Here is a 14103-nt window from a genome sequence, read left to right on the forward strand (position 1 = left end):
GCAACATCACTCCTGGGTATTTATCCAAAGAAACAAAAACCTAACTCACCCCTATGTTTACTGCAGCATTATTTACAATAGCCAAGATATGGAAGCAATCTAAGCACCCATCTGTAGCTGGGTGGATAAAGAAGATGTGGGCTGTACATACACAGTGGAATGTTATTCAGGTGTAAAAAATAGTGAATTTTTGCCATTTGAGACAACATGGATGGACCTAGAGGGTATTATCCTAAGTGAAATACATGAGATAGAGAAAGAAATACTATACAAGTTCACTTAGATGGAGAATCTAAACAACAAAACATGAACAAACATAACTAAACAGAAACCAAGTCACAGATATAGAGAACAAATAGGTGGTTGCCAGGGCAGGGCGGGGGTGGGGGGAAGAGAAACAGGTGAGGGAGATTAAGAGGTGCAAACTTCCAGCTACAAAATAAACGTCTTAGGTATGCGATGTACAGTATAAAACGTACAGTACAGGAGTCAGTAACTGTGTAATAGCTTTGCGTGGTAAAAGATGACAACTAGATTTATGGTGATCATTTTGAAATGTATAGAAATATCAAATCACTATGTTTGTTGTTCACTGGGAAATGCTATCATCCAACCTGACTCAACAGCCAAAGGCCTCACTTCTTTCCTGCTCAAAATATGAGCACGCTCTACTGTTCCTCAGGTCAGCTGTATAAATATTTTCATGCTTTTTAAAGTTTTTACACAGCCATAAATCCTCACCGTCTTCCAGACGGCTGTTTTAACTGCATCTCCCCACTCTTTTTCATCCGCCTCATATATCTTTAAGGAATAATGTTACTCATTTTTAAAGTTGTCAATGCTAATAAAATAGATATTGGCAAGTACCTTTTCAAGAAGTCGTGGACAGGATTTGTTATCTCCACCATAATTTGAAATTTTTCATCATTCATACATTTGAGCATAACTTGTGTAAAGAATTCCAGGAATCGAGGTCTCTGCTTAAATTTCATAACTGCAAAAACAAGGAAATTCATAGATAAGTCACTAATGGGCATGATTATCGGCATTGAAAGTTACTAATGCTAAGAGTCATTTTTGTCCCAACAGGCAAGTTCATCAACCTGCTTTTTAGAACTGTCACTTAAAAAAAAAAAATGTAGTGGAGTATAAGTGGTGAGACTATTGTTTTTCTAAGATAAAATATTCCTTTACAGTCTACATTTTATTTATTTTCCAAATACCTCAGTGTTAAGAAAGATTTCCTAAAAGTTGCCTCTAACATGTGACTAGGTAGGGAAAAAAATACTGAAAATTGCCAGAATAATGAGTTTTTATTATAACGAATAATAACGAATTTTCACTCTATGTCACTCTGAGTTAAACAATAATGTGCTCTTTCTTCATAGCTGAACCTAAAGATCACTAATACGTTTTTAATTCCTAGCTTCTGTAAGTTCCATAAAAATACCATTTACTGCCCAAATAAGCCACCATCAAGGCTCTCTCTCTCCGTCCAGATTTTTAGGTCCTTATTTAGGTCTCTTTCAGTATCAGGTAATCAAGAGGCTGTGTTACTCTGAATGGGTAAGAACAAGAAAGCTTCTGCCTCGAACAGGTGAAAGCTTTAAATAGCAGACAACATAATCCGCAAGATATAAGAGCTTTAACATTAAGTTGAGTGAACAGGGAGTTCCCACTGTGGCGCCACGGAAACGAATCCAACTAGGAACCATGAGGTTGCGGGTTCAATCCCTGACCTCACTCAGTGGGTTAAGGATCTGGTGAGGCTGTGAGCTGTGGTGTAGGTTGCAGACACAGCTTGGATCTGGCATGGCAGGGGCTGTGGCCTAGGCCAGCAGCTGTAGCTCTGATTCTACTCCTAGCCTGGGAACCGCCATATGCCACAGGGCAGCCCTAAAAAGCAATAAATAAATAAATAATAAAATAAAATAAAAAAATAAAAAGAGTTGAGTGGACAACATATGTACACTGAGGTCACCTACCTTCTTTCACAGCACTTTTGACCGACCAATTTAAAACTATAGGGTAAAGAAATATAGGATCCTCTGCTCCTGAGAGTTCAGTCGTAACATCTAAAGTTAAGAAGAATTAGTGAGTTGTAGGTTCTCTTTAACACAAATATCCAAAAATGAAAGGGTTTTGGTGGGGACGAAAAACAGGAAAATAGCCAGTTTTTTACATTCTAAATGATGTACCTTAAGATATTAATTATATCATATTTTGGAGATTAAAAAAATCCAATAATCGCGATTATTTTCCTTTCATATTTTCTCCCTAAAAGCCAAGGAGTCCACCACCAAATATGGGAAGAATTTCCAAGGCATGAGTCTTTCTCATTCAACAGTTATTGTGAATCACCACAATAGCAGACTCAAAAACCTACCAAATGTATTAACTCTGTTTTTATAAAATTAAAAGAAAGTGTAGAATCATGAAAACCGCAGACACTGGAGCCAGGCTGCCTGGGTTCACATTCTAGCCCCGACACTTTTTAGTTATGAGACCTTGGGAAGTTACTCAGCTTCCCTGTGCCTCGGTTTTCTTATCTTTAAAATGGGGATAATAACAGCACCTTTTTCATACGGTTGTTATATACAGGTTATATAGTTTTAATCTGTGTAAAACACTTAAAATAGTTCCTGGCACACAGAAAGCACTGGATAAAACTATTATTTTTGCTATTGTTTTGTTACTGAATCGACTGATTAGCTAGGAACATTACATTGTGCTTTCGAGCAAAATGTCGGGGGTGGGGGTTGATAATATGAAAATAAGTAATTCACATTTCTAGCTCACTTTACACTTTAAGGAATTCTAGTTCTTATATGTAACCAGATAATTACAGCTTTCCCGAAACTAGGGTTACTGGTTATGCGAATAATAGAACACTGGGTTCAATTCATAAATTTCACTTGAAACAGACATGGAGTGTAAATACAGTGAGAGATCCAAGTCCAGGAATTCCGAAAAAGGACCACCACCCCAGATACAACTGAGGCACAGAGTGAGAGAGGTGAGGTGGGGCAGAAAATTGTCCAAGTAGAGTTACTCTGCAAAAGACCAAGGGGCCTAAAGCGGAGCCTCCTAACGAGAGAAATGTAGGTCCTCTCTTGTCCTAAAAGGTTTGCAGTACCTGCTTTTAAAAAATGTGAGAAGGAGTTCCCGTCGTGGCGCAGTGGTTAACAAATCCGACTAGGAACCATGAGGTTGCGGGTTCAATCCCTGCCCTTGCTCAGTGGGTTAACGATCCGGCGTTGCCATGAGCTGTGGTGTAGGTTGCAGACGCGGCTCGGATCCCGCGTTGCTGTGGCTCTGGCATAGGCTGGTGGCTACAGCTCCGATTAGACCCCTAGCCTGGGAACCTCCATATGCCGCTGGAGCGACCCAAGAAATGGCAAAAAGACAAAAAAAAAAAAAAAAAAAAAAGTGACAATACTTGTCATCACCAAAAACTAAATTAGTTTCTGAATCAGATTTCCAAAGTGCAAATTCCAAAACGCCAATCACTGGAACTAATCCCTTTATTTCTCAGTTACATTTTTGCCTTCGGAGCAGAGACTCAATTTTGTGTCCCCCTTCCCCAATATCTTTGGCCATGTTTGCCTCCCCCTTGGCTGTCACAGCCGAGGGTATGGTGTGCTGTGCATCTCAGGACAAAGGCCAGGGATGCAGCTCTACAGCCGCAAGTTGCCCGGGACGGTCCGAAACAAAGGATTATCTGACTCAAACTGGCAACAGTGTCAAGGTCGAGAAACCCGCCTTAGAATGAGAAGATTTAGGCTCAGATCCAAGCCAGCTATATAATCCTACATAAGTCACTTAATCTTTGCCAGCCACATTTGTAAAAAAGCAGTTAACAATCCCTTATTAACGGAGCACTGTTAGGCTTAATGGCACAATGCGAAAGCACCGCATAAACCTTAAAGGGTGTCCCAAATGCTAACTGTATTCTAATCCTTTCAGCCAAATATTTTCTTATTTTAAAAAAACAAAAGTATACAGAAAGAAAAAAAAAAAGGCTACATTGCTTTGTCAGTTTGAGTAGGTGTGTCTCCAGTAAGACCAGCTGTTCATTTATTTTTTCAGGTAGTAATATTTGCTGTGGCTTCTTAGTCTTGGAAGACTTCTTCAAAGAACCCTAGAAACATTAGTGAAATGTCAGAATATACTTCGACATGTTTCAAGAATTATCATTTTCAAATAACACTTTAAATTATAATTCATATTTTCATACTTGGTAGACTAAACTATGAATCTCCATAGCTAAACGATATGAATTAATGATGAATAGTAACTATCGAGGTATTCTAACCAAATGCCACACACAGTTCTAAGTGTTGTATGGAGGTTGACCAAAATATATCTTTTCTTCCCTCTCCCTTCTTTCCAGTAACTTCTCCCCAAATTAGCCCTCCTGCCATACACACTCCCTTCTGAAAGCAGCTGAGGGTATATCTATAAGAGTCCTCAAAATAATATGCTCTTGGAAATGTATCCCTTTTCTCTTTTTTTTGTCTTCCTTTCTTTTTCCCAGAAGGAGCTTCTTTACAACCAAGCTAACTGCTTTTGCTGCTTTTCCTTTCATTGAACATAACAGCATTAGTAATTAGTGAATTAAGAATTAGCAGGTCCAGAGTTCCCGTCATGGCTCAGTGTTAACGAATCCGACTAGGAACCATGAGGTTGCGGGTTTGATCCCTGGCCTTGCTCAGTGGGTTAAGGATCCAGTGTTGCCGTGGGCTGTGGTGTAGGTCACAGATGTGACTCCGATCTGGCGTTGCTGTGGCTGTGGTTTAGGCCGGCGGCTGCAGCTCCGATTAGACCCCTAGCCCGGGAACCTCCATATGCCACAAGTGCGGCCCTAGGAAGAAAAAAAAAAAAAGAATTAGCAGGTCTGGAGTTCCTGCTGTGGCTCAGGATTGGGTTAAGGATCTGAGTTGTCTCTGTGGCTGCATGGGTTCCATCCCCCACCCAGAGCAGTGGGTTAAGGGCAAACTGCGGCTCCGAGACCCCATAAACTTCCATGTGCCACGGGGCAGCCAAAAGGGAAAAAAAGAATTAGTGGGTCTGCACTCAGCCTCCTCACCTGTTTTCGCCTCTCTGAGCCTAACAATGGACTGGTTAATGTCTCCTGTTTTCCACAAAATAGACCCCCCCCAAACCCTTATAGGCTCAGAAGGACCTTGAGTGGTTACAGTGACGTCTGACTGTAACGTAGGTATTAGCTTCCAGGCCCTACAGTCTGGGTCCAAAGGAAATATCCCAACCTTATTCTGGACTAGGGGCTCCAAGGAACGAAGCATGGGGTCCTGCCTACAATGACGCGAAGGGTCAGGGTTCAGAGTCAAGGCCAGGGTGACCCAAAGGGGCCTGGGTGATGGACTCTGAGCGTGGACACCACTTGGTGGAAAAATCCCTCAAACTGCTTCCAGCTTAATCAAAACTTTCTCTAGACAAAAAAGCCCCCTCAAAAAAAAATTATAATTAAAAAATTCATCCAGTAAAATGTTTTTTTTGTTTGTTTGTTTTTTAAGATCTTTCAACATATAACAGAGATAGAAACAGAGCTACTGCAACAGTAATAGGCTTGGGGGTAACAGTCCCTACACCCCCCAATCACTGAGGGGGCTTCAAGTAATTCCTAGCACATCTCAGAAACCTGATGAACTAAGCAGTATTTCAAAATCTGATCTACAAAACCATTTAACCACACAGTTGAAAGAAAATGCAATAAAAGCAGTTCTAGTAAGATCCGTGCTTGGGAGGCAGATATTGAAAAGTGGTCTCTTGGAATTCCTGTTGTGACTCAGCAAATTACAAACCCTACTAGTACTCATGAGGATTCAGGTTTGATCCCTTGCATCGCTCGGTGGGTTAAAGATCTGGCATCGCCATGAGCTATGGTGTGGGTCACAGGTATGGCTCTGATCTGGCATTGCTGTGGCTATGGCATTGGCCAACAGCTGTAGCTCCGATTTGACCCCTAGCCTGGGAACCTCCATATGCCTCAGGTACAGCCCTGAAAAGCCAAAGGAAAGAAAGAAAGAAAAAAAAAAAAAAAAAGTGGTCTCGTCATTCCCTTTGTGGCTCAGCGGAAACAAATCTGACTAGGAACAATGAGGTTTCGGGTTTGATCCCTGGCCTTGCTCAGTGGGTTAAGGATCTGGTGTTGCCATGAGCTGTATTGTAGGTTGAAGATGTGGCTCAGATCCTGCGTTGCTGTGGCTCTGACATAGGCTGGCAGCTGTAGCTTCATTAGACCCCCTAGCCTGGGAACCTTCATATGCCACAGGTTCTGCCCTAAAAAGAAAAGGGGGGGGGTCTCAAACATAGCAGTCTCATAAAGAAGACAACTGAGATGTCACAAGGAGTTTGGGAAATTGACTCTGAACACAGCAAAAAGCTCTGACGTGTATTTACTGCATTTGATGACCTGCCCAGAATAATAAAGTCTTTAGTCTGAGAGGGACTTAGCGAGCTTTCAGTCCAGTGTCCAAATGGGTATAGGAGGCTCTCTATCAGCACCTAACTGGACATCAGTACTAGTAATAGGGGGCTATTCCGTATTCTAGCATGGATGCCTTACGTTTTTTCTTTTTTCTCTTTTGGCCTTCCCTGAAGCATATGCAAGTTCCTAGGCCAGGGACTGAATCCGCTGGAGCTGTGACCTATGCATGTCACAGCTGCAGCAACTTCTGGATCCTTAACGCACTGTGCCTCAGCAGGAAGTCCCTTGATAATAATTAAAAGAAAAAGGAAAAAGCAGCTCTTCGCTACTTATTAGTTTTATGGAAATAATGACAAATGAAAACCTGATCACTTTTTTTGGGGGGTGGGGGGTCTTTTTGCCTTTTCTAGGGCCGCACCCGGGGCATATGGAGGTTCCCAAGCTGAGGGTCTAATCAGAGCTGTAGCCGCCAGCCTGCACCACAGCCACAGCAATGCGAGATCCGAGCTGCATCTGTGACCTACATCACAGCTCACAGCAACGCCAGATCCTTCACCCACTGAGTGAGGCCAGGGATTGAACCTGCAACCTCATGGTCCCTAGCCGGATTCGTTAACCACTGAGCCACGATGGGAACTCCCTGATCACTTTTCTAACATGTTTACTAAGACTACATGACCTCTCAGAAAATTCCACGAGCTTTAGGTTTAAAGATGAGAAACAAAGAACAGGTACCTCGTCTTGCACCTCTTCGTGTTCAGCAGCACCAAACAGAGATTTGCATCCAGATGTGATGTCCAACATCTTTTTTCCATAATTTATAATTGCTACTGCCAGGTCATACTCCTTCCACGAACGCAGAATCTAATTAAAAATATTTCTTAATTATCTGTAGGAAACGCGTCTATTTTCAAGTGTCATGTATCGTCTGCCATAAATTCAGAAGTCTCATTAATGTTTTGGATCTAACTCCCCCTGACTTGATTAAGGAAACTGGGAGTTTACCTATAGATCATATTTCCCTAGGACTAAAACAGCATGATTTCACTATTTTATTTTTGTTTATTTATTTATTTATTTTGGTCTTTTTAGGTCCACACCCGGGGCATATGGAGGTTCCCAGGCTAGGGGTCGAATCAGAGCTACAGCCACCGGCCTACACCAGAGCCACAGCAACGCCAGAACCGAGCCTCGTCTTCAACCTACACCACAGTTCGTGGCAATACCAGATCCTTAACCCACTGAGCAAGGGCAGGGATCAAACCCATAACCTCGTGGTTCCTAGCTGGATTCGTTTCTGCTGTGCCACGGCGGAAACTCTGTTTTCACTATTTTAAATAAAAAGACAAAAAACCCAGGAATCTCATCAGTAATGAATTCCCATCTCTCTGGGACATACCACCATACATCTTTTGTATAGTAAGTTAACTATTAAAAAATATTTCCACTTAAAAGATCCGTGCTAAAACAAAATCATTCTTAAAAGCCACAAAACCACCACTGCTTGCCTTGAGTTGTCTTGCATGTGAAATGACACAACTACTGACCTCACGGTGTCTTGGGGCTGGCGGGGGAGTGGGAGGGGATTTACAGCAGTAAAGGATTTACCAGACATTGGGGCAGTGACCTCGACTAGAGATCAGCTGGTTTGAGCAGATTCTCCACAAACCCTGGGGGAAGGACAAATTGTACTCGCAGGAGAAGGGCCCGCCCTGCCCTCTGGTCCACATTCCTAGTCACTGATCGTTACCTGGCCTCTTGCAACCTGACCCTTAGCCACCTCTTCAACATCATCTTCCACGATTCACCTCCTTGTACGTTAAGCTTACGATACATGGAGCCCAGAGTCCACGGTGTCAGGACTTGACGGTCTCCTCCAGCGGAGGCTTTTCCCAGAACGGCTCTCCCCCCACACACACCTATTTATTTAGCTTTACCTGGTCATTAAAACCCTGGCTCTGGCATTAACTCCAGGAAAGCGTCCCTGGCCAGCAATCTGATTTGCATACACCTTGCTCTAACGAAGGATCACATGAAAGGGACACATTCACTATGACTCCCAGAGGGCAATGCTCTTAGGGTACAAATAAGTTTGTATGAGTTTGCTATCTGTAGATGAATTCTGTCAGGTTGAATAGGCTAGGATTAAGATAAGTAACAATGGTTACTTCCCGGGCAAAGAAACGACATATACGGAGGTTGAAGAGCAGTGAGTGGCTGCTTGAATCTGATAAGACCGACTTAACACAAGTGGTAAGAACTGAAATATTTCTGTAGGGCCAGAGCAATGGTGTTAAATTAATGCTGACTGTGGAACAGAATGTGGGAAGGAAAACAATGAAACACATTTTGAAAAGGTAGAGGAACTTGGGCTGAGCAGGGCCTTGAATGCCAAGCCCAACAGTCTAATTTCATCATAAAATTGATATGAGAGGGAGCAAGTTTTGTTATAAGAAAACAGAAATGAGCTAACGTTTGTTCCTTGTTCACCTCTGTTTTCCAACATATATGGTTTATAGAGAACTGTGCAATCATTCCTCTTTGTTTTAAAATACCAGTGGAAAATACCAAATGAGAAAATAATTTTTCCAATCAAAAGAAAAATGGCCAATTCTGCTTAACATACCAAATGGTGAACAGAAATTTTTTTGATGTGCCAGATGTTTAGCATAAAAGTTTTTTTTTAACAATGTGAAAATAATGAAACACTTAAGATGACATGTCTCAGAAGTGGCACTTCATTTAGAATTCTAACAACTCAGAAAAAAATGGAGCCATCTGGAAAGATTACCAATTTTTAAAACAGAACAGAGAAAAAAAAAACAGGGCCATTTGACTAATTGGGCTTTACCTGTCTTAAGAGAAAAATCTATATAAAATTTATTTATATCAAACAAATGCCTCAAATCTGGGATTCAGGATTAGCCAGGCTCCTGGGTCTCTTGGTCCAGCTGGAAAAAAACTTCCAAAAGGACAAGTCTCAGGTTATTAATTTGACACCAAACCAGCTCTAGTATCAAAATTTGATGATAATATATACTATACTTTTAAAAATGTTCAGGGACATGGAAACAACCTAAATGTCCATTGACAGAGGAATGGATAAAGAAGCTGTGGTACATACACACTGTGGAATATTACTCAGCCATTAAAAGGAAAGAAATAATAGCATTTGCAGAAACATGGATGGACCTAGAAATTACCATGCTAAGTGAAGTCAGTCAGACAGCAGACAGCAACATCATACGCTAACACTTACATGTGGAATCTAAAAAAAAGGACACAATGGAGTTCCCGTCATGGCGCAGTGGTTAACGAATCCGACTAAGAACCATTAGGGGTTCAATCCCTGGCCTTGCTCAGTGAGTTAACAATCCAGCGTTGCCGTGAGCTGTGGTGTGGGTTGCAGATGCAGCTTGGATCCCGCTTGCTGTGGCTCTGGCGTAGGCCTGTGGCTACAGCTCTGATTTGACTCCCAGCCTGGGAACCTCCATATGCCGTGGAAGCGGCCCAAGAAATGGCAAAAGAAAAAAATAAATAAATAAAAATAAAAATAAAATAATAATAATAAAAGGACACAATGATTTCTTTGCAGAATAGATACTGAGTCACAGACTTTGAAAAACGTATGTTTTCTAAATGAGACAGGTTGGAAGGTAGGGGGATGCGCTGAGGGTTTGGATGGAAATGCTATAAAACTGGGTTGTGATGAGCATTGTACAACTATAAATGTAATAAAATTCATTGAGTAATTAAAAAAATAAGGAAATAAAAAACAATTTAAATGTCCAGGGAGTTCCCATTGTGGCTCAGTGGAAACGAATCTGACTAGCATCCATGAGGATGCAGGTTCAATCCCTGGCCTTGCTTAGTGGATTAAGGATCCAGTGTTGCCATGAGCTGTGGTGTAGGTGCAGACGTGGCTCAGAATCCCATGTTGCTATGGCTGTAGCTACAGCTCCGATTCAACCCCTAGCCTGGGAACTTGCATATGCGGCAGGGACGGCACTAAAAAGACAAAAAAAAAAAAAAAAAAGTCCAGAACATTCACATTCAGGGTCATTTCTACAATAATGTCAGCTGGATCTCAGAATGATTCCTCAATAGGGACAGGGGGCTTCGGTCACGGATGGCAGGTGGAGGAATGCAGAGCCAGCCCCAAGCTGCTGCAGGAGAAAAATCACACGCAGCTGAGCGAGGAGGCAGGTGGATAGTGATGGACTTCAACCTCCACCGGATCCCAAATGCTGACCGGAAACCCCATTTATTCCAGGTCACCCTGTCCCATCTTCCGCTGCGGCTGTTATAAACATCTTCTCAAGTCTCTGAAACCTACCCTTAATCTCTACCTCCTCACTCTCAGCAAATGACCTTGCTTCCTTTTCACAGAGGAATAAAAGGGAACTGGCTCATCTGCTGTTCACAAACCTACCTGCACACTCACCTGCAAGGACAACCACCCTCCTCCCATGAGACGGGAGAGGCAAGTCTCCTGTCAGGGCTGATCCTGCATGTGCTCGAAACCCACTGCCTCGTCTCAGGGATCTTGCTCAAACGGGCAGCCCTCCTCTCCTGTGTCCTCAGCCCTTCCCTCTCCTGCCTCCCCTCCACGTGCAGAATTGGTTTTTTGGTTGGTTGGTTAGTTGGTTGGTTGGTTTTTAGGAGAAGTTTCTATTGGCAAGTTACCACCGATAAGCTGCTTTGGAATAAGGTTTCTCTGCTGTGGAGGAACACTGCAGTCGCCTCTAAATGGAAAGTGAGTAACTGTCCAAAGCCCTGGAAAGACAGTATAAACCGGTCTTCTCTTGCTTGAGACACCCCTGTCCTGGAAAGACTGATGGAAGGGTTTGGGGGGTGGGTTTAGCCCAGTATTACAGTAATGCTAGGCTAAAATGTGTGTGTGTGTGTGTGAAAGAGAGAGAGAGAGAGAGAGAGAGAGCAATAGAGAGAGCGAGAGAGAGCAGTGGCAATGGAAAGGGGTCTTTTGGATTGTGTGGGACCCCTGCTTTCAGTAGCTACACTGTGTGACAAAGACGGAACTAATAGCCCCAGAAAGATTCCCAAGGTTGGGGAGGGGTTCGATTACCAAAATCGCTCTGGACTAATCACCTTTCCAATCCTTCCTCTTGCCTACTGGAAACAGGACTGGACCCCTGGACGAAGAGCATCCTTGAGATTCTGAGACAATTCTCTTCCTTTCTTACCCTGCACACTATTCCCACGTGATACCCCCTACTTCTGTCGCTTGAGTCCATAAACTAATGACTCCTTTTTCTTGATATACTTGGCCTCTCCTGGACGTCAAGCCTCCATGTCCGATTACATAATGCCCACCTCTTTGGACATCCTACAGGCCTCCAAACTCAATATATTCAAAACTCATTGGGAGTTCCTGTCATGGCTTAGCGGTAATGAACCCAACTAAGATCCATGAGGACGCGGGTTCGATCCCTGCCCTCGTTCAGTGGGTTAAGGATCTGGTGTTGCCTTGAGCTGTGGTGTACGTGGCAGATGTGCTCGGAGCCTGTGTTGCTGTAGCTGGGATGTAGGCTGGCAAAAAAAAAAAAAAAAACAAAAAAAAAGCAACTCATTATCTTCCCCCCTTTTCCCACTTGGGGTTGAACAAATTGTGCTGTATTCACAGAGTGCCCAGACAGCTGCCTTTCTATGGACTCTTCCTCTCCCTCCTTGATCCTGCATATTCGATTCTATCTCATAATTAACTCCTGAATCCTTTCAGTTCTATCTCCCACGTTGTTTCCACATGAGTTTGGTTTACCACCGCTCACCTTCTAACTCATTTCCAGGCTCAGGTCTTATCCCCTCTAATTATTAGCTGTTGTGCCACCAGAATAATTTCTTTTTCCTAAAATATAAATCTCATCATTTTTGAAATCTCCCAGGTTTGAAACCCTTGAATGGCTTCTCGCTGACCTCATGAGATGGCCATTCATCATCTGGCACTTGCTCACTGCTCCACTTTTTAGAGTGACTGAAATATTTAATCATATCCTCCATAATTAAAAATAAATTAGATTCTTCTTTTCCCAAACTGTGAAATTATTTTGTATTTTCTCACCAATGACTGCCTGGAGTAATCAATGTTAATAACCTTGCAGCTGTTGCATTTTTTAAAAATAATTGCCTTTAAGTTTTGTTTGCAGTGTCTTGCCATAAAAAGTATTTTTAATTATTATGTAATCTATTTATCTTTTATCTGTGTATCTTTTGAATTTTGTGCCCTGTTGAGAAAGGTGTCCCCTGATTTCAAGGCCATTCAAACATCCTCAAATCCATCTGGACTTTATTTTCTTTACGGTATGAGGTAGGACTCTGGCTTTGTTTATTTTCAGATCAACAGTCAGGTATATTAGCACCTTTTATTAGTAAATTATCATTGTCTCAATGAATCTAAATGCCACCTTTTCTTATATTATGTTCTCCTTGTGAACCTGGGGTTGGCTCTTCCTGGGTCTCTGTTCTAGTCCACTGAACTATGTGCCCATTGCTCTGTTCGGATCATTTTTCCTGAAGTGGCCTTAGGGTAAATTTCAATATCCATTGAGAACTTTCACATAATTCTAATCGGTTTCAGAGAAATCCCATTGGGATTCTGATTAAAACTGCGCTGCATGGAAATATTATTTTAGGAACCATTTATTTTGCTGTGACAGTAAGTCTTCCTGTTCAGGAACCTGGTGGGCCCTGCCGTATGTTCAGATCTTATTTTGTGTCCTTTGGTGAGATTTCATATTTATTTAGGTTCTTTAACATTTTGTTAAGTTAAAAATATTGTGTATTCTAAGTGATATTATTTTCCCCTCTCCTTTCTGACTGGATTGGGAGTATTAAAAATAAAAACAACAGCAAAAACATAAACAAACCCAAGTTATCAGTTTGTGTCTTAGATAACTTTATAAATACTTATAAATTGTTATACCACTTTGCAAATTCTCTTTTTAATTCTAGTAATCTTCTACTAGAGTCTCCTGGGTTTTTGAGATCTCTACAATTACAGACAAATTATCCTTTTCTAATATTACAAAATTATTTCATAGCCTATCTATTGCATAAGACAGAATCTCTACAAATAATAAATTATATTATTGAGTTAGCATTTCCCAGGCCTGGTTTTTAAGTAAACAGCTTCAGAAATCTGCCATTTAGTATGATATTTGCTGAAAATTTTTGGTAAATGTCTTTACCACTATGCAATGACTTCCTTCCATTTCTAAACTATTTGGAAATTTTGTTAGAAAAGGTTGCTAAGTGTTAGCCAATGCCTCTGTAGCCTTTTTCATATAACCTAATTGTTTTTCTCCTTTAATTGGCTGTTGCAAAAAAAAAATTCAGGTTTCATTTGAATTCAGATGGATCTTTTATACTTGACAATGAGACTGTCCGAAGACAGTGACCTAATGCCAGCCAGGAGCAGAAAAGGGTGACCAGACAGCACAGACTGGAAGGAGTCTACATAATGCCTCTCTCTCCTGATTAATGTTTTGGACCCTGAATTCCGCTTTTTCAGATGTGAAAATTGTGTCTCCTCCTTTATTTTTTCCTGCATTTCCCAAAACCTTTCCATTTATTTTTCAACCTTGGCTTATTATTTTGTTTTACAAGAGTTTCTGGAAATAATGCATATTTGAATC

General features: G+C 41.6%; 1 protein-coding gene across 1 annotated transcript in view; it reads right to left on the minus strand.

Annotated features, from left to right (window-relative positions):
* Positions 1-14103, minus strand: part of CFAP54 (cilia and flagella associated protein 54) — a 310179-nt gene that overhangs the window by 183216 nt on the left and 112860 nt on the right. The window contains 4 exon segments of the mRNA XM_021092730.1: positions 868-994; positions 1986-2075; positions 4027-4141; positions 7187-7315. Of these exon segments, the coding sequence (XP_020948389.1) occupies positions 868-994; positions 1986-2075; positions 4027-4141; positions 7187-7315 (461 nt within the window).

The sequence above is a fragment of the Sus scrofa genome, chromosome 5, assembly GCF_000003025.6.
Source record: "Sus scrofa isolate TJ Tabasco breed Duroc chromosome 5, Sscrofa11.1, whole genome shotgun sequence".
Lineage (NCBI taxonomy): Eukaryota > Metazoa > Chordata > Mammalia > Artiodactyla > Suidae > Sus > Sus scrofa.